This window comes from Harmonia axyridis, chromosome 2 (genome assembly GCF_914767665.1).
Source record: "Harmonia axyridis chromosome 2, icHarAxyr1.1, whole genome shotgun sequence".
Lineage (NCBI taxonomy): Eukaryota > Metazoa > Arthropoda > Insecta > Coleoptera > Coccinellidae > Harmonia > Harmonia axyridis.
The window spans coordinates 31,918,680-31,938,501 of NC_059502.1; the positions used below are offsets into that span (position 1 = coordinate 31,918,680).

The window sequence follows — 19,822 nt, forward strand, 5'->3', positions numbered from 1 at the left end:
ACTGTCTTTATTTAAGCAATGAATGAAGTCGTGATTCACGAATGAATCCTTTGCTATATTGATGATGTAATGAAGTATAGGTTATACATAATTATTTCCTTACAATAAATTTATTTAATTCTATTAAGAATTGGTTTTTGTTTTTTTCGATTTACTTTCCTTCTATTATAGGATCAGCATTTTGATGAAATATTGATTTCAGAAAAATTTGACTTAATCATAATTAATCTTTCAGTAGATATACAAAAAAACATTTGGCATATGATGTCAGTAAAATCGGTGAAATAATTGTTTTCCCCTGATGGCTGACGTCATGATATACGCCGGTAAGGTTAGCTCCCGGCCGGCCAGCTCCACGGGCACCATTCATTCCACCACGGTCAAACACACTTTCGTCATTTTCGATATTTGAATTGAATTTCTAGATGCGTGAATATAATAAATTGAGGTTCATCTTATAGAGAAATGAAAGATCTAGCGAGTAGTAATTTTTCGTTTACATAAGCTACATATAGGGATCAATTTCAGGATGGAATTGAAGAATTTCATGCCGGCCGAAGAGATTTTCATAATTTTTATATTTTCCGAATGAGCGGCCACAGATGAAATTTAGTCCATGGTATGAAGGATTGAAAAAGCCATAAATATTGAAATTTTCGTTCGCATTGGTTAACCCTATGGCCCCAGCTCTACGACCTGAATAGTATGATATCGTGCCTGCCGGATAGTCTTTCGTGTTTTTTATGTTCTTCGAATAAGCGGCCAAAAATGAAATTTAATCCATGGTATGAAGGATTGTAAAAACCATAAATATCGAAATTTTCGTTCACATTGGGTACCCCTAAGGCCCCAGCTCCACGACCTGAATAGTATGATATCGCGCCGCCGGATAGTTTTTCGTGTTTTTCATGTTTTTCGAATGAGAAGCCAAAGATGAAATTTAGTCCATGTTATGAATGATTGAAAAAGCCATAAGTATTTAAATTTTCATTCACATTGGTTACCCCTAAGGCCCCATCTCCACGACATGAATTGTATGATATCATGCCGGCCGGATAGTTTTTCGTGTTTTTCATGTTTTTCTGATAAGCGGCCAAAAATGAAATTTAGTCCCTGTTATGAAGGATTGAAAAAGCCATGAATATTGAAATTTTCATTCACATTGGGTACCTCTAAAGGCCCAGCTCCACGACTTGAATTGTATGATATCATGCCGGCCGGATAGTTTTTCGTGTTTTTCATGTTTTTCGAATGAGCGGCCAAAGATGAAATTTAGTCCATGTTATGAAGGATTAAAAAGGCCATAAGTATTGAAATTTTCATTCACATTGGTTACCCCTAAGGCCCCATCTCCACGACATGAATTGTATGATATCATGCCGGCCGGATAGTTTTTCGTGTTTTCATGTTTTTCTAATAAGCGGCCAAAGATGAAATTTAGTCCATGTTATGAAGGATTGAAAAAGCCATAAATATTGAAATTTTCATTCACATTGGGTACCTCTAAAGGCCCAGCTCCACGACTTGAATTGTATGATATCATGCCGGCCGGATAGTTTTTCGTGTTTTTCATGTTTTTCGAATGAGCGGCCAAAAATGAAATTTAGTCCATGTTATGAAGGATTGAAAAAGCCATAAGTATTGAAATTTTCATTCACATTGGGTACCTCTAAAGGCCCAGCTCCACGACTTGAATTGTATGATATCATGCCGGCCGGATAGTTTTTCGTGTTTTTCATGTTTTTCGAATGAGAAGTCAAAGATGAAATTTAGTCCATGGTATGAAGGATTGAGAAAGCCATAAGTATTGAAATTTTCATTCTCATTGGTCACCCCTAAGGCCGTAGCTCCACGACATGAATTGTATGATATCATGCCGGCCGGATAGTTTTTCGTGTTTTTCATGTTTTTCGAATAAGCTGCCAAAGATGAAATTTAGTCCATGTTATGAAGGATTGAAAAAGCCATTAGTATTGAAATTTTCATTCACATTGGTTACCCCTAAGGCCCCAGCTCCACGACATGAATTGAATGATATCATGCTGGCCGGATAGTTTTTCGTGTTTTTCATGTTTTTCGAATAAGCGGCCAAAGATGAAATCAAGTCCATGGTATAAAGGATTGAAAAAGCCATAAGTATTGATATTTTTATTCTCATTGGTTAACCCTATGGCCCAGCTCTACGACCTGAATAGTCTGATATCGTGCCTGCCGGATAGTCTTTCGTGTTTTTTATGTTCTTCGAATAAGCGGCCAACGATGAAATTTAATCCATGGTATGAAGGATTGTAAAAGCCATAAATATTGAAATTTTCATTCACATTGGGTACCTTTAAAGGCCCAGCTCCACGACTTGAATTGTATGATATCATGCCGGCCGGATAGTTTTTCGTGTTTTTCATGTTTTTCGAATGAGAAGTCAAAGATGAAATTTAGTCCATGGTATGAAGGATTGAGAAAGCCATAAGTATTGAAATTTTCATTCACATTGGTTACCCCTAAGGCCCCAGCTCCACGACATGAATTGAATGATATCATGCCGGCCGGATAGTTTTTCGTGTTTTTCATGTTTTTCGAATAAGCGGCCAAAGATGAAATCAAGTCCATGGTATAAAGGATTGAAAAAGCCATAAGTATTGAAATTTTTATTCTCATTGGTTAACCCTATGGCCCAGCTCTACGACCTGAATAGTATGATATCGCGCCGCCGGATAGTTTTTCGAGTTTTTTATGTTCTTCGAATAAGCGGCCAAAGATGAAATTTAGTCCATGGTATGAAGGATTGAAAAAGCCATAAATATTGTTTTTTTGGTTCACATTGGGTACCTCTAAAGGCCCAGCTCCACGACTTGAATTGTGTGATGTCATGCCGGCCGGATAGTTTTTCCTGTTTTTCAGATGAGCGGCCTGAGATGAAATTTAGTCCAAGTTATGAAGGATTGGACAAGCCATTAATATTGTTTTTTTGGTTCACATTGGGTATCTCTAAAGGCCTACTCCACGACATGAATTGAATGATATCATGCCGGCCGGATAGTTTTTCGTATTTTTCATGTTTTTCGAATTAGCGGCCAAAGATGAAATCAAGTCCATGGTATGAAGGATTGAAAAAGCCATAAGTATTGAAATTTTTATTCCCATTGGTTAACCCTATGGCCCAGCTCCACGACCTGAATAGTCTGATATCGTGCCAGCCGGATAGTTTTTCGTGTTTTTCATGTTTTTCGAATGAGCGGCCAAAGATGACATTTAGTCCAGGTTATGAAGGATTGAAAAAGCCATAAGTATTGAAATTTTCATTTTCATTGGTTACCCCTAGACCGCAGCTCCACGACATGAATTGTATGGTATTATGCCGGCCGGATAGTTTTTCGTGTTTTTCATGTTTTTCGAATGAGCGGCCAAAGATAAAATTTGGTCCATGTTATGAAGGATTGAGAAAGCCATGAATATTGAAATGTTCCTTCACTTTGGTTAACCCCAAGGGCCCAGCTCCACGACCTGAATAGTATGTTATCATGCCAGCCGGATAGTTTTTGGTGTTTTTCATGTTTTTCGAATAAGCGGCCAAAGATGAAATATAGTCCATGTTATGAAGGATTGAAAAAGCCATAAGTATTGAAATTTTCATTCACATTGGTTACCCCTAAGGCCCCAGCTCCACGACATGAATTGTATGATATCATGCCGGCCGGATAGTTTTTCGTGTTTTTCATGTTTTTCGAATGAGCGGCCAAAGATGAAATTTAGTCCATGTTATGAAGGATTGAAAAAGCCATAAATATTGTTTTTTTGGTTCACATTGGGTATCTCTAAAGGCCCAGCTCCACGACTTGAATTGTATGCTGTCACGCCGGCCGGATAGTTTTTCGTGTTTTTCATGTTTTTCGAATATGCGGCCAAAGATAAAATTCAGTCCATGGTATGAAGGATTGAAAAAGCCATAAATATTGTTTTTTTGGTTCACATTGGTTACCCCTAAGGCCCCAGCTCCACGACATGAATTGTAAGATATCATGCCGGCCGGATAGTTTTTCATGTTTTTCGAATAAGCGGCCAAAAATGAAATTTAGTCCATGTTATGAAGGATTGAAAGAGCCATAACTACTGAAATTTTCGTTCACATTGGTTATCCCTATGGCCCCAGCACCACGTCCTGAATAGTCTGATATCGTGCCGGCCGGATAGTTTTTCGTGTTTTTCATGTTTTTCGAATGAGCGGCCAAAGATGACATTCAGTCCAGGTTATGAAGGATTGAAAAAGCCATAAGTATTGAAATTTTCATTTTTATTGGTTACCCCTAAGGCCGCAGCCCCACGACATGAATTGTATGGTATCATGCCGGCCGGATAGTTTTTCGTGTTTTTCATGTTTTTCGAATGAGCGGCCAAAGATAAAATTTGGTCCATGTTATGAAGGATTGAGAAAGCCATGAATATTGAAATGTTCCTTCACTTTGGTTAACCCCAAGGGCCCAGCTCCACGACCTGAATAGTATGTTATCATGCCAGCCGGATAGTTTTTGGTGTTTTTCATGTTTTTCGAATAAGCGGCCAAAGATGAAATATAGTCCATGTTATGAAGGATTGAAAAAGCCATAAGTATTGAAATTTTCATTCACATTGGTTACCCCTAAGGCCCCAGCTCCACGACATGAATTGTATGATATCATGCCGGCCGGATAGTTTTTCGTGTTTTTCATGTTTTTCGAATGAGCGGCCAAAGATGAAATTTAGTCCATGTTATGAAGGATTGAAAAAGCCATTAATATTGTTTTTTTGGTTCACATTGGGTATCTCTAAAGGCCCAGCTCCACGACTTGAATTGTATGCTGTCACGCCGGCCGGATAGTTTTTCGTGTTTTTCATGTTTTTCGAATATGCGGCCAAAGATAAAATTCAGTCCATGGTATGAAGGATTGAAAAAGCCATAAATATTGTTTTTTTGGTTCACATTGGTTACCCCTAAGGCCCCAGCTCCACGACATGAATTGTAAGATATCATGCCGGCCGGATAGTTTTTCATGTTTTTCATGTTTTTCGAATGAGCGGCCAAAGATGAAATTTAGTCCATGTTATGAAGGATTGAAAGAGCCATAACTACTGAAATTTTCGTTCACATTGGTTATCCCTATGGCCCCAGCACCACGACCTGAATAGTCTGATATCGTGCCGGCCGGATAGTTTTTCATGTTTTTCGAATAAGCGGCCAAAGATGAAATTTAGTCCATGTTATGAAGGATTGAAAAAGCCATAACTATTGAAATTTTCGTTCACATTGGTTAACCCTATGGCCCCAGCCCCACGACCTGAATAGTATGATATCGTGCCAGCCGGATAGTTTTTGGTGTTTCTTATGTTCTTCGAATAAGCGGCCAAAGATGAAATTTAGTCTATGTTATGAAGGATTGAAAAAGCCATAACTATTGAAATTTTCGTTCACATTGGTTAACCCTATGGCCCCAGCCCCACGACCTGAATAGTATGATATCGTGCCGGCCGGATAGTTTTTCGTGTTTTTTATGTTCTTCGAATAAGCGGCCAAAGATGAAATTTAGTCCATGGTATGAAGGATTGAAAAAGCCATAAGTATTGAAATTTTTATTCTCATTGGTTAACCCTATGGCCCAGCTCTACGACCTGAATAGTATGATATCGCGCCGCCGGATAGTTTTTCGAGTTTTTTATGTTCTTCGAATAAGCGGCCAAAGATGAAATTTAGTCCATGGTATGAAGGATTGGACAAGCCATTAATATTGTTTTTTTGGTTCACATTGGGTATCTCTAAAGGCCTACTCCACGACATGAATTGAATGATATCATGCCGGCCGGATAGTTTTTCGTATTTTTCATGTTTTTCGAATTAGCGGCCAAAGATGAAATCAAGTCCATGGTATGAAGGATTGAAAAAGCCATAAGTATTGAAATTTTTATTCCCATTGGTTAACCCTATGGCCCAGCTCCACGACCTGAATAGTCTGATATCGTGCCAGCCGGATAGTTTTTCGTGTTTTTCATGTTTTTCGAATGAGCGGCCAAAGATGACATTTAGTCCAGGTTATGAAGGATTGAAAAAGCCATAAGTATTGAAATTTTCATTTTCATTGGTTACCCCTAGACCGCAGCTTCACGACATGAATTGTATGGTATTATGCCGGCCGGATAGTTTTTCGTGTTTTTCATGTTTTTCGAATGAGCGGCCAAAGATAAAATTTGGTCCATGTTATGAAGGATTGAGAAAGCCATGAATATTGAAATGTTCCTTCACTTTGGTTAACCCCAAGGGCCCAGCTCCACGACCTGAATAGTATGTTATCATGCCAGCCGGATAGTTTTTGGTGTTTTTCATGTTTTTCGAATAAGCGGCCAAAGATGAAATATAGTCCATGTTATGAAGGATTGAAAAAGCCATAAGTATTGAAATTTTCATTCACATTGGTTACCCCTAAGGCCCCAGCTCCACGACATGAATTGTATGATATCATGCCGGCCGGATAGTTTTTCGTGTTTTTCATGTTTTTCGAATGAGCGGCCAAAGATGAAATTTAGTCCATGTTATGAAGGATTGAAAAAGCCATTAATATTGTTTTTTTGGTTCACATTGGGTATCTCTAAAGGCCCAGCTCCACGACTTGAATTGTATGCTGTCACGCCGGCCGGATAGTTTTTCGTGTTTTTCATGTTTTTCGAATATGCGGCCAAAGATAAAATTCAGTCCATGGTATGAAGGATTGAAAAAGCCATAAATATTGTTTTTTTGGTTCACATTGGTTACCCCTAAGGCCCCAGCTCCACGACATGAATTGTAAGATATCATGCCGGCCGGATAGTTTTTCATGTTTTTCGAATAAGCGGCCAAAAATGAAATTTAGTCCATGTTATGAAGGATTGAAAGAGCCATAACTACTGAAATTTTCGTTCACATTGGTTATCCCTATGGCCCCAGCACCACGACCTGAATAGTCTGATATCGTGCCGGCCGGATAGTTTTTCGTGTTTTTCATGTTTTTCGAATGAGCGGCCAAAGATGACATTCAGTCCAGGTTATGAAGGATTGAAAAAGCCATAAGTATTGAAATTTTCATTTTTATTGGTTACCCCTAAGGCCGCAGCCCCACGACATGAATTGTATGGTATCATGCCGGCCGGATAGTTTTTCGTGTTTTTCATGTTTTTCGAATGAGCGGCCAAAGATAAAATTTGGTCCATGTTATGAAGGATTGAGAAAGCCATGAATATTGAAATGTTCCTTCACTTTGGTTAACCCCAAGGGCCCAGCTCCACGACCTGAATAGTATGTTATCATGCCAGCCGGATAGTTTTTGGTGTTTTTCATGTTTTTCGAATAAGCGGCCAAAGATGAAATATAGTCCATGTTATGAAGGATTGAAAAAGCCATAAGTATTGAAATTTTCATTCACATTGGTTACCCCTAAGGCCCCAGCTCCACGACATGAATTGTATGATATCATGCCGGCCGGATAGTTTTTCGTGTTTTTCATGTTTTTCGAATGAGCGGCCAAAAATGAAATTTAGTCCATGTTATGAAGGATTGAAAAAGCCATAAATATTGTTTTTTTGGTTCACATTGGTTACCCCTAAGGCCCCAGCTCCACGACATGAATTGTAAGATATCATGCCGGCCGGATAGTTTTTCATGTTTTTCATGTTTTTCGAATGAGCGGCCAAAGATGAAATTTAGTCCATGTTATGAAGGATTGAAAGAGCCATAACTACTGAAATTTTCGTTCACATTGGTTATCCCTATGGCCCCAGCACCACGACCTGAATAGTCTGATATCGTGCCGGCCGGATAGTTTTTCATGTTTTTCGAATAAGCGGCCAAAGATGAAATTTAGTCCATGTTATGAAGGATTGAAAAAGCCATAACTATTGAAATTTTCGTTCACATTGGTTAACCCTATGGCCCCAGCCCCACGACCTGAATAGTATGATATCGTGCCAGCCGGATAGTTTTTGGTGTTTCTTATGTTCTTCGAATAAGCGGCCAAAGATGAAATTTAGTCTATGTTATGAAGGATTGAAAAAGCCATAACTATTGAAATTTTCGTTCACATTGGTTAACCCTATGGCCCCAGCCCCACGACCTGAATAGTATGATATCGTGCCGGCCGGATAGTTTTTCGTGTTTTTTATGTTCTTCGAATAAGCGGCCAAAGATGAAATTTAGTCCATGGTATGAAGGATTGAAAAAGCCATAAATATTGTTTTTTCGGTTCACATTGGGTACCTCTAAAGGCCCAGCTCCACGACTTGAATTGTATGATGTCATGCCGGCCGGGTAGTTTTTTGTGTTTTTCATGTTGTTCGAATGAGCGGCCAAAGATGAAATTTAGTCCATGTTATGAAGGATTGTAAAACCATAAATATTGTTTTTTGGTTCACAGTGGGTACCTCTAAAGGCCCAGCTCCACGACTTGAATTGTTTGATGTTATGCCGGCCGGATAGTTTTTCGTGGTTTTTATGTTCTTCGAATAAGCGGCCAAAGATGAAATTTAGCCCATGTTATGAAGGATTGAAAAAGCCATAAATAGTGAAATTTTCGTTCACATTGGTTACCTCTAAAAGCCCAGCTCCACGACTTGAATTGTATGATATCATGCCGGCCAGATAGTTTTTCGTGTCTTTCATGTTTTTCGAATGAGCGGCCAAAGATGAAATTTGGTCCATGTTATGAAGAATTGAGCAAGCCATGAATATTGAAATTTTCATTCACTTTGGTTAACCCCAAGGGCCCAGCTCTACGACCTGAATAGTATGATATCGTGCCGGCCGGATAGTTTTTCATGTTTTTCGAACAAGCGGCCAAAGATGAAATTTAGTTCATGTTTTGAAGGATTGAAAAAGCCATAAATATTGAAATTTTCGTTCACATTGGTTACCCCTAAGGCCCCAGCTCCACGACCTGAATAGTCTGATATCGTGCCGGCCGGATAGTTTTTCGGGATTTTCATGTTTTTCGAATGAGCGGCCAATGTTGAAAGAGATCGGTGACCAAAATTAAAATTTTTCTTACAAAAAAAAAAGCAATGCTGATGCCGAATATTTATACGGATTATACGATAAGATTCGGCAAGTGTGTGCAATTATCCATCTGTGTCACTGAAATATCCAGCCCTCAAAGAGTCCGACGAATATTTATTTATTCTCCTTCATCTGGATGTAATAAACAAAAACAAACGATTCAGAGCAATCCGAGAGGTCGTCGGTGAAACCAGAACGTCCTAATAGAAGCATTTTTGCAACAAAATACAGATTAAGATATTCACTTGGTCCGTTTTCTGGCTGATCGAGCGATATTTTGAAAACTACAATAGCTATAGGCTTCCCGTTTTTTCAGTTTAATTTGTGCTGAAAGGTTTTTGCTTATAACGTATTTAGGAAGTTGACATTGATTGTAATATTTGGGAAATTAGTAATTTGAAATTATTGCATGATATATATTTTATGTGCACCAAGTTCCGTAACATTTTTTCAGGGTTTCGATATTCATGGGCGGATAATTACCCCCATTACCCCCCCTCTCTTAAATCCGCCCTTGACATTTTGTGAAGTATGAATTGCAACCAAAACACTTACTATGCAATTCAGAAAACGAAGAAACATTTGAAATAAGTTTTTTCTTATAAAAAACATCGAGTTTTTAGAACAAAAAATTCATCTACTTCTGATATGTGGAGTTTGTACAGACATTTGATTTTTTGAAGGATTATTAAATAATGTAAAAGAAGTCACAAAATGTTGATGTTTTTGTTGTTATCAATAAAAAAAAACAAGTATGTGCTTTCTTTGTATTCTAAATAGAATAGAATAGAAATCTACTTCTGATATGTGGAGTTTGTACAGACATAAAAATTTTTTAAGGATTATTAAATAATGTGGAAGAAGTCACAAAATGTTAATGTTTTTGTTGTTATCAATAAAAAAAACAAGTATGTGCTATCGTTGTATTCCAAATAGAATGACACGCAATTTCCACTGACAATATACAAAAACTATCCGACCGGCATGATATCATACAATTCAAGTCGTGGAGCTGGGCCCTTAGAGATACCCAATGTGAACGAAAAAAACAATATTTATGGCTTTTTCAATCCCTCATAACATGGACTGAATTTCATCTTTGGCCGCTTATTCGAAAAACACGAAAAACTATCCGGCCGGCATGACATCATACAATTCAAGTCGTGGAGCTGGGCCTTTAGAGATACCCAATGTGAACCAAAAAAACAATATTTATGGCTTTTTCAATCCTTCATACCATGGACCAAATTTCATCTTTGTCCGCTTATTCGAAGAACATAAAAAACATGAAAAACTATCCGGCCGGCACGATATCATACTATTCAGGTCGTGGAGCTGGGTCCTTAGGGGTAACCGAAGTGAATGAAAATTTCAGTATTTATGGCTTTTTCAATCCTTCATAACATGGACTAAATTTTATTTTTGGCCGCTTATTCGAAGAACATGAAAAACACGAAAAACTATCCGGCCGGCATGATATCAGACTATTCAGGTCGTGGAGCTGGGGCAATAGGGTTAACCAATGTGAACGAAAATTTCAATAGTTATGGCTTTTTCAATCCTTCATAACATGGACTAAATTTCATCTTTGGCCGCTTATTCGAAAAACACGAAAAACTATCCGGCCGGCACGATATCATAGTATTCAGGTCGTGGGGCTGGGCCCTTAGGGGTGACCAAAGTGAATGAAAATTTCAATATTTATGGCTTTTTCAATCCCTCATAACGAGGACTAAATTTCATCTTTGGCCGCTCATTCGAAAAACACGAAAAACTATCCGGCCGGCACGATATTATAGTATTCAGGTCGTGGGGCTGGGCCCTTAGGGGTGACCAAAGTGAATGAAAATTTCAATATTTATGGCTTTTTCAATCCTTCATATTATGGACTGAATCTCATCTTTGGCCGCTTATTCGAAGAACATGAAAAACACGAAAAACTATCCGGCCGGCATGATATCATACAATTCAAGTCGTGGAGCTGGGCTTTTAGAGGTACCCAATGTGAATCAAAAAAACAATATTTATGGCTTTTTCAATCCTTCATACCATGGACCAAATTTCATCTTTGGCCGCTCATTCGAAGATTATAAAAAACACGAAAAACTATCCGGCCGGCACGATATCATAGTATTCAGGTCGTGGGGCTGGGCCCTTAGGGGTGACCAAAGTGAATGAAAATTTCAATATTTATGGCTTTTTCAATACTTCATAACATGGACTGAATCTCATTTTTGGCCGCTTATTCGAAGAACATGAAAAACACGAATAACTATCCGGCCGGCGTGATATCATACAATTCAAGTCGTGGAGCTGGGCTTTTAGAGGTACCCAATGTGAACCAAAAAAACAATATTTATGGCTTTTTCAATCCTTCATACCATGGACCAAATTTCATCTTTGGCCGCTTATTCGAAGAACATAAAAAACACGAAAAACTATCCGGCCGGCACGATATCATACTATTCAGGTCGTGGAGCTGGGCCCTTAGGGGTAACCGAAGTGAATGAAAATTTCAGTATTTATGGCTTTTTCAATCCTTCATAACATGGACTAAATTTTATTTTTGGCCGCTCATTCGAAGAACATGAAAAACACGAAAAACTATCCGGCCGGCATGATATCAGACTATTCAGGTCGTGGAGCTGGGGCAATAGGGTTAACCAATGTGAACGAAAATTTCAATAGTTATGGCTTTTTCAATCCTTCATAACATGGACTAAATTTCATCTTTGGCCGCTTATTCGAAAAACACGAAAAACTATCCGGCCGGCACGATATCATAGTATTCAGGTCGTGGGGCTGGGCCCTTAGGGGTGACCAAAGTGAATGAAAATTTCAATATTTATGGCTTTTTCAATCCTTCATAACATGGACTAAATTTCATCTTTGGCCGCTCATTCGAAAAACACGAAAAACTATCCGGCCGGCACGATATTATAGTATTCAGGTCGTGGGGCTGGGCCCTTAGGGGTGACCAAAGTGAATGAAAATTTCAATATTTATGGCTTTTTCAATCCTTCATATTATGGACTGAATCTCATCTTTGGCCGCTTATTCGAAGAACATGAAAAACACGAAAAACTATCCGGCCGGCATGATATCATACAATTCAAGTCGTGGAGCTGGGCTTTTAGAGGTACCCAATGTGAATCAAAAAAACAATATTTATGGCTTTTTCAATCCTTCATACCATGGACCAAATTTCATCTTTGGCCGCTCATTCGAAGAACATAAAAAACACGAAAAACTATCCGGCCGGCACGATATCATAGTATTCAGGTCGTGGGGCTGGGCCCTTAGGGGTGACCAAAGTGAATGAAAATTTCAGTATTTATGGCTTTTTCAATACTTCATAACATGGACTGAATCTCATTTTTGGCCGCTTATTCGAAGAACATGAAAAACACGAATAACTATCCGGCCGGCGTGATATCATACAATTCAAGTCGTGGAGCTGGGCTTTTAGAGGTACCCAATGTGAACCAAAAAAACAATATTTATGGCTTTTTCAATCCTTCATACCATGGACCAAATTTCATCTTTGGCCGCTTATTCGAAGAACATAAAAACACGAAAAACTATCCGGCCGGCACGATATCATACTATTCAGGTCTTGGAGCTGGGCCGTTTGGGGTAACCAAAGTGAATGAAAATTTCAATAGTTATGGCTTTTTCAATCCTTCATACCATGGACTAAATTTTATCTTTGGCCGCATATTCGAAGAAAATAAAAAACACGAAAAACTATCCGGCCGGCACGATATCATACTATTCAGGTCGTGGAGCTGGGCCGTTTGGGGTAACCAAAGTGAATGAAAATTTCAATAGTTATGGCTTTTTCAATCCTTCATAACATAGACTAAATTTCATCTTTGGCCGCTCATTCGAAAAACATGAAAAACACGATAAACTATCCGACCGGCATGATAGCATACAATTCAAGTCGTGGAGCTGGACCTTTAGAGATAACCAATGTGAACGAAAATTTCAATATTTATGGCTTTTTCAATCCTACATAACATGGACTAAATTTCATCTTTGGCCGCTTATTCGAAGAACATGACAAAAAACGAAAAACTATCCGGCCGTTATGATATCATAAAATTCAAGTCGTGGAGCTGGGCATTTAGAGGTACCCAATGTGAACGAAAAAACAATATTTATGGCTTTTTCAATCCCTCATAACACGGCCTAAATTTCATTTTTGGCCGCTTATTCGAAGAACATAAAGAACACGAAAAACTATCCGGCCGGCATGATATCATACAATTCAAGTCGTGGAGCTGGGCCTTTAGAGGTACCCAATGTGAACGAAAAAAACAATAATTATGGCTTTCTCAATCCTTCATACCATGGACTAAATTTCATCTTTGGCCGCTCATTCGAAAAACATGAAAAACACGAAAAACTATCCGGCCGGCATGATATCATACAATTCAAGTCGTGGAGCTGGTCCTTTAGAGGTACCCACTGTGAACCAAAAAAAGAATATTTATGGATTTTTCAATCCTTCATACCATGGACTAAATTTCATCTTTGGCCGCATATTCGAAGAAAATAAAAAACACGAAAAACTATCCGGCCGGCACGATATCATACTATTCAGGTCTTGGAGCTGGGCCCTTAGGGGCAACCAAAGTGAATGAAAATTTCGTTATTTATGGCTTTTTCAATCCTTCATAACATGGACTAAATTTCATCTTTGGCCGCTCATTCGAAAAACATGAAAAACACGAAAAACTATCCGGCCGGCATGATATCATACAATTCAAGTCGTGGAGCTGGGCCTTTAGAGGTACCCAATGTGAACGAAAAAAACAATATTTTTGGCTTTTTCAATCCTTCATATCATGGACTAAATTTTTTCTTTGGCCGCATATTCGAAAAACATGAAAAACACGAAAAACTATCCGGCCGGCCCGATATCATACTATTCAGGTCTTGGAGCTGGGCCCTTAGGGGTAACCAAAGTGAATGAAAATTTCAATATTTATGGCTTTTTCAATCCCTTATAACATGGATTAAATTTCATCTTTGGCCGCTCATTCGAAAAACATGAAAAACACGAAAAACTATCCGGCCGGCATGATATCATACAATTCAAGTCGTGGAGCTGGGCCTTTAGAGGTATCCAATGTGAACGAAAAAAACAATATTTTTGGCTTTTTCAATCCTTCATACCATGGACTAAATTTTTTCTTTGGCCGCATATTCGAAAAACATGAAAAACACGAAAAACTATCCGGCCGGCCCGATATCATACTATTCAGGTCTTGGAGCTGGGCCCTTAGGGGTAACCAAAGTGAATGAAAATTTCAATATTTATGGCTTTTTCAATCCCTTATAACATGGATTAAATTTCATCTTTGGCCGCTCATTCGGAAAATATAAAAATCACGAAAATCTCTTCGGCCGGCATGAAATTCTTCAATTCCATTCTGAAATTGATCCCTAGATGTAGCTTATGTAAACGAAAAATTACTACTCGCTAGATCTTTCATTTTTCTATAAGATGAACCTAAATTTATTACATTCACGCATCTAGAAATTCAATTCAAATATCGAAAATGACGAAAGTGTGTTTGACCGTGGGGGAATGAATGGTGCCCGTGGAGCTGGCCGGCCGGGAGCTAACCTTACCGGCGTTCATGATATTGCTAAAATAAATGAACTATATATATGATATGATAGTTGTAGAGTAGACCCTTTTTTATATAAAGTTCATTGATCATTAGCAATTTTGCAAGAAGAGTTTCGTGGCGTTTTATTTCTCTAAAGGAGATAACACTTGGCCATTAAGATCGTGTGATTTAACACCTTTAAATTTTTTTTTGGGACTATGTGAAAGATAATGTCTATGCAAATGCTCCACAATCGATTAAAGGCCTTGAAAATGAAATTCGTGAAGTTATAGCAGATGTGCGAATTGGTTATGGAAAATTCCATCAAAAAAATATTGTGCTGCAGCAGTAGCTGTGGCGGCCATTTGGCTGATACCTTTTTCTATTATTAATGGAATAATTGAATAGCTAGAATATTTTTCATCACAAAGTTGGATAATTCAGATTTGGGTAATGAATTACTGAAAATTTCTTTAAAATTTCGGAGATTAATATTTTTCTATTATTACGATAAAAGAGGAAAAAATGAAATCATAAGTTAAATTTGCAGCGTTTTTCAGAAACTTTTGTCATTGTAACATAGTCAAAATGGCAAATTTGTCAAGGAATATCCACAAAGTTCGCATCCGCTTGATAAGATTAATAAGATAAGGTAAAATATTATCTATATTCTTTTATCATTTGTTCCTTTTTGAGTGGTGACCGAATATTTATAGTATCTATGTTTCAATTATCGCAGCCCCCGCAAACAGTTCTTCTTTAAAATTTTTATGAATAAACTTTTGAATAGTATTTCGAATTAGCTTGGACACATTTCGATTAATAATAATAATTTTTTTGCCAAATGATTCATAGGTTTCCAGGTTTTTCATTGATCGATTGATATTCGAGGAATCAAATTTAAAATGAAATCATTTCGAGAAATAATATACGAAATAGATAAAAATTTGAAATCAAAAATAAAATTATGATGATCCTACAATAAGCGGATTGGTTTATTATTTTCAAGAATAGGAAACATTTGTAATTGTTTTGAAAGAAAAAATATTAATCCGCTTTGAATTTTTACAGTTTATATTTGAAATTGTGTAGAATCTGAGAATCGAATTAAAAAAATCATCCTCCCTCCAACCTGAGCCTTTTTTTGATACTATAAAAGCTTCTCTGAAGATATTTAGTAGAAAGATTGCTGAACGGAATTGAGGCAAATAATCAAGGGAACAAATTTTAAACGAACATTTGAGAACGCATAATTATGAAATTGCAATCTATTGCTAATATTTAAATAATCCGAATCAGGCTGTGTATTCGTTTTTTTTAAATTTATATTTTTATAATTTTTCTTCACATGTCGAGATACTGTGCGTTAAAGAAATAATGAAACTTGTAGTATTTTTTTATATTTACAACGTTAAAATCGGTATTTTTGAGATTTTAATTTGTCTGAATTTGTGTGTAGCGTTAAATTATCAATGATAATGGAAAACAAGCCAGGAATTAATTCGAAACTGGAATTTCTGCAATTCAAAATTCAACATGTGATATTAACACATATTATATCGGAGTTCAATTTACATTTCTAAAATTTCCATAAATACATATTTGAATCAAATACTGAAACTTCTGTTGAATGTAATTCATTCCCCCTGAAACCGTTTAAACAAGTTTCTGATGAATAGATCAATAATGCTCATTCTTTGTTGGCAGAAGAATGCCCCTATATTCATAAAACGAAAGGGTGCAGAGGGAGTTTCTTTGAATCGCCTTCCCTCTCAATTGAATTCAACAAAAGGCCTTTTGCACCTGAATTTGCGAACACGGGGTGTGGAATATTTTTAGTTGTCAGGTCAATGCTTTGAACAGTGATTTATGGCGGATAGTTGAGTTTTGGGAATAAAAGTAGGGTCAAGTGGAATTATGTAATTTTTAGTTCAGGTAGACTCTAGAGGATGTTGCGGCCACTGATAGTGCAGGAGGTAAATTTTGTGGCGGTAAACCGTATTTCATGCAGTCTGATAAGATTTGGTACATTTCGGGGTTGCCGGGTTCACCAAATATTCCTTCATTTCAGTAAAATATTATTGGGCGTGCTATCGAATAATTATTATTGATATTATCTATGCTCTATTAACTGGCGTTGCTCGTTCTTAGGGACTGATGTATTAAATTTTGTTGGGGAAGATTTTACAATTTTTCCCTTAAAATTAATGAGATTTGTATAATTTATATCGACAGTTTCAGTACTTATTACACGATACCTGAAAATAGGATATTTTATTCTCATATCGAGGACGACAATCAAATTGAACCCGTCAAATACCTACTTACAATTGCCATACTACTTCGAATGAAAAAATTAGCAAAGATCAATTTCGAAAAAAATTACTTTTTGGTTAGGTTTTTTCAGTTTTTCTACTAAAATTTTCCCCAAAATAATTTTCTCAATGAACAAATTTAAGTAGAAATGAGAGTAGTCAAATTGATTTTCTCATAACTCTAAACATGTCGTCACGATGGTCGAACTTGAGTTTATGGAATTTGCAAGGGAAAAATTCCTGCGACTTTTGGCAACACTGCACCATGTGACTGTACGTCAGTGACCGGCGCGAGAGAAGAACGCGATTTTCGTTCTATTCATAAAGTTGGCCGCGTGGTTTTCTGAAACTCGGTGACGAATAGTGCTGAATTTTATACCGGTATCAGTAGTGTGTTGAAAATCGATAATTAGTGAGTGAACCGGCTGAATCCGCATCGAAATTTTCCTGGGCCCAGACAAAATTTCGCCAAAAGTCACAGACCAACGTATGATGAGATAATTGTCGATTATGAAAATTTATTTAAAATTTTTATTATATAATTTGTTCACACTGGTATTATCAAGAAAGAGGAAGAGGTTAAAGTGAACAGAGCCCAGATTTTTCAACAAGTTTTCCAAAGTTCCTTAATTATTTATTACACAAGTGATACATTATTTATTGTTGATTAGATTTATATGAAATTGTTTGTTATTTTGAAAGAATAAGAGATGGAGAGCGATTCTTGATTCGAATCATTTTACGGATATCGACCTAAAATAAATACGAACAGTTATTAAATACTGATAAATATAAAGAAATAAAAATGACAAGCAACTCGAAAAACGGCAAGGACTTTCACAAAACTAAATACACTGTCGTTACTATAGATGATAATATTGATGGCGCAAAAAAGAAACCAGGTGAGTGTAAATATCCTTCCACTTAATGTTCAATGTTGATATGAGTTGTTAACGATATCTTTATTCCTACTGGTTATTTTAGGACTCCTCTCGAATAAACCTTATCTTTTTTTGGAATATGAAAATATTTATATTTGGGTTCATTCATAAACTCGAATAATCACTCCTTACAATGATAAAGAGTTTTTCATTTATCAGGATATAACGAGAGGAATATAAATCTTTCAATTGGAATAGATTCCAAAAAATACTCATTAGAGAGAGAAAAAACCAACAACGTTGGAACCAAGTAAAAAAATTTTATGTCCAAACTCAAACTCGTCCATGCTCAATTTTACAATAAATAAATATATTTTACTCAAAAAAACCAAAAAACAACCCAAATTCTATCCTATAAAGTTTTAGTTATTTTTTTTCCATAAAATATATACTACAAATTTGACACTATAGTGTGTATTATCGTCCTCTACATTATAGAATATCTCGGGAAAAATTATATAAAAAATAAGATGTAATGAGTTATCTTACGTCTGAAATTTTGAATAAAATTTTCAACATTGGAACTAGTGAGGCTACTAGAACTCGGGCTAGAATCTATCGGTGAAAAAATTGTATTCAGCATAATTGTTGCAATATAACTATGTATAATATATATGACTCTCTTCAAATTGTAGAGAAGGAATTTTTTAAATTTGATCACAGTATTTTAAAGATTCTGAAATTGATGAATCGTTTTCTTGACATGGCGAATAGCTCTTGAAGTTTCCGAGAACACGTGTGGATGGTAAACGAACAAATTTTTCTATTAGATTTCTGGATTCTACAAACACCAAATTTTTCATTTGATTATCAACATTTAGCTATTATTGAAAATAATTAACCGAAAGTATAAATATAATCCCACGAGATTCGAACAATGGCGTTTTAATTTTTTTTAAATATTGTTCACACCGAAATTGCTGAAAAACTTTCAATGAGATATCTTTTTCTCAAGCAAGAGCGATCAATACCATATAGTGAATAATTCTTGCACCTAATTTTATGCAAATAGCTTTTATAGTTCCGAGAAATCCTCCGAACGGCGTATATATATTTGAATCACGGATTTTTATTCATTGTAGATTCTACACATTTCAACACCCGTAATTACCTCTTATACATTAAACGAATTTTTTTCTGATTCTATGGTTCGAAATTTTCGATAAGAAACCTTGAGGTTGGATTATCAATAGAGACCACGGTTTTGGCTCATTCAAAAAGAATTCCGGATATACTCAATATTTTAGTTGAAATAAATCAAATCTAATTCATATTTTCTATGCATAAAACAATGATTTCGATGATTGTTTCAAATCTCATGTTGATTATCAGAATTATAGAAAATTCTATAGAGGAATATTGAAAAAAAATTCATCTATTTTAGTGATGATGGCGTACCAGTATTATAGAAAATTCAAACGTTATATAGAATGAAACATGCTCAATATTTCCTTTATAATAAATCGTTATAGGTTGAAATTTAGTTTGTTTGTATATGTAAAGTATTCACATGAATTTCAAAATTTTTTTTTTTAAATCCGATAAATTTTATGTGAAAAATGTATCTTGTGTTTTTTCGATAGAATGGGTTGTTCTCTCGAGATATAGGCTTCTGAAAAATGCATTGAGAAGTATAATTGAAATGAAGTCTTCGGATGGCTGTAATTCGAATAGGAAGCATTTTGGTACAAATGTTTAGCGAACTATTTTCTTATTTTGATGAGCACTTTCACCCCTTGAATTTTTGTCCCTCAAATAGGGACGACCTGTTTTTGTGGTTTCCAATAGCGGTCAAAAGCTCCTGAAACCAAGCCAAAGCTTCCCTCAAATTTTTAATATTTGGGACTTTGTATATGTATGTAATAAATTCTATTTTTATTAATTTTTCCTTCCTTC

The 19,822-nt window shown here is 36.5% G+C and overlaps 1 protein-coding gene across 2 annotated transcripts in view; it reads left to right on the plus strand.

The window, feature by feature from the left end:
• LOC123674278 (putative inorganic phosphate cotransporter) overlaps positions 1 to 19,822 on the plus strand; it is an 83,540-nt gene that overhangs the window by 47,212 nt on the left and 16,506 nt on the right. The window contains exon 1 of one of the 2 annotated variants that reach the window (XM_045609269.1): positions 17,289 to 17,887. The exons of the other annotated variant lie outside the window; for it this stretch is intronic. Coding sequence (XP_045465225.1) covers positions 17,791 to 17,887 — 97 coding nt within the window. The 5' untranslated portion in view covers positions 17,289 to 17,790. Of the gene's footprint in view, positions 1 to 17,288; positions 17,888 to 19,822 lie in introns of those variants that run through there. 2 annotated transcript variants of the gene reach the window in all.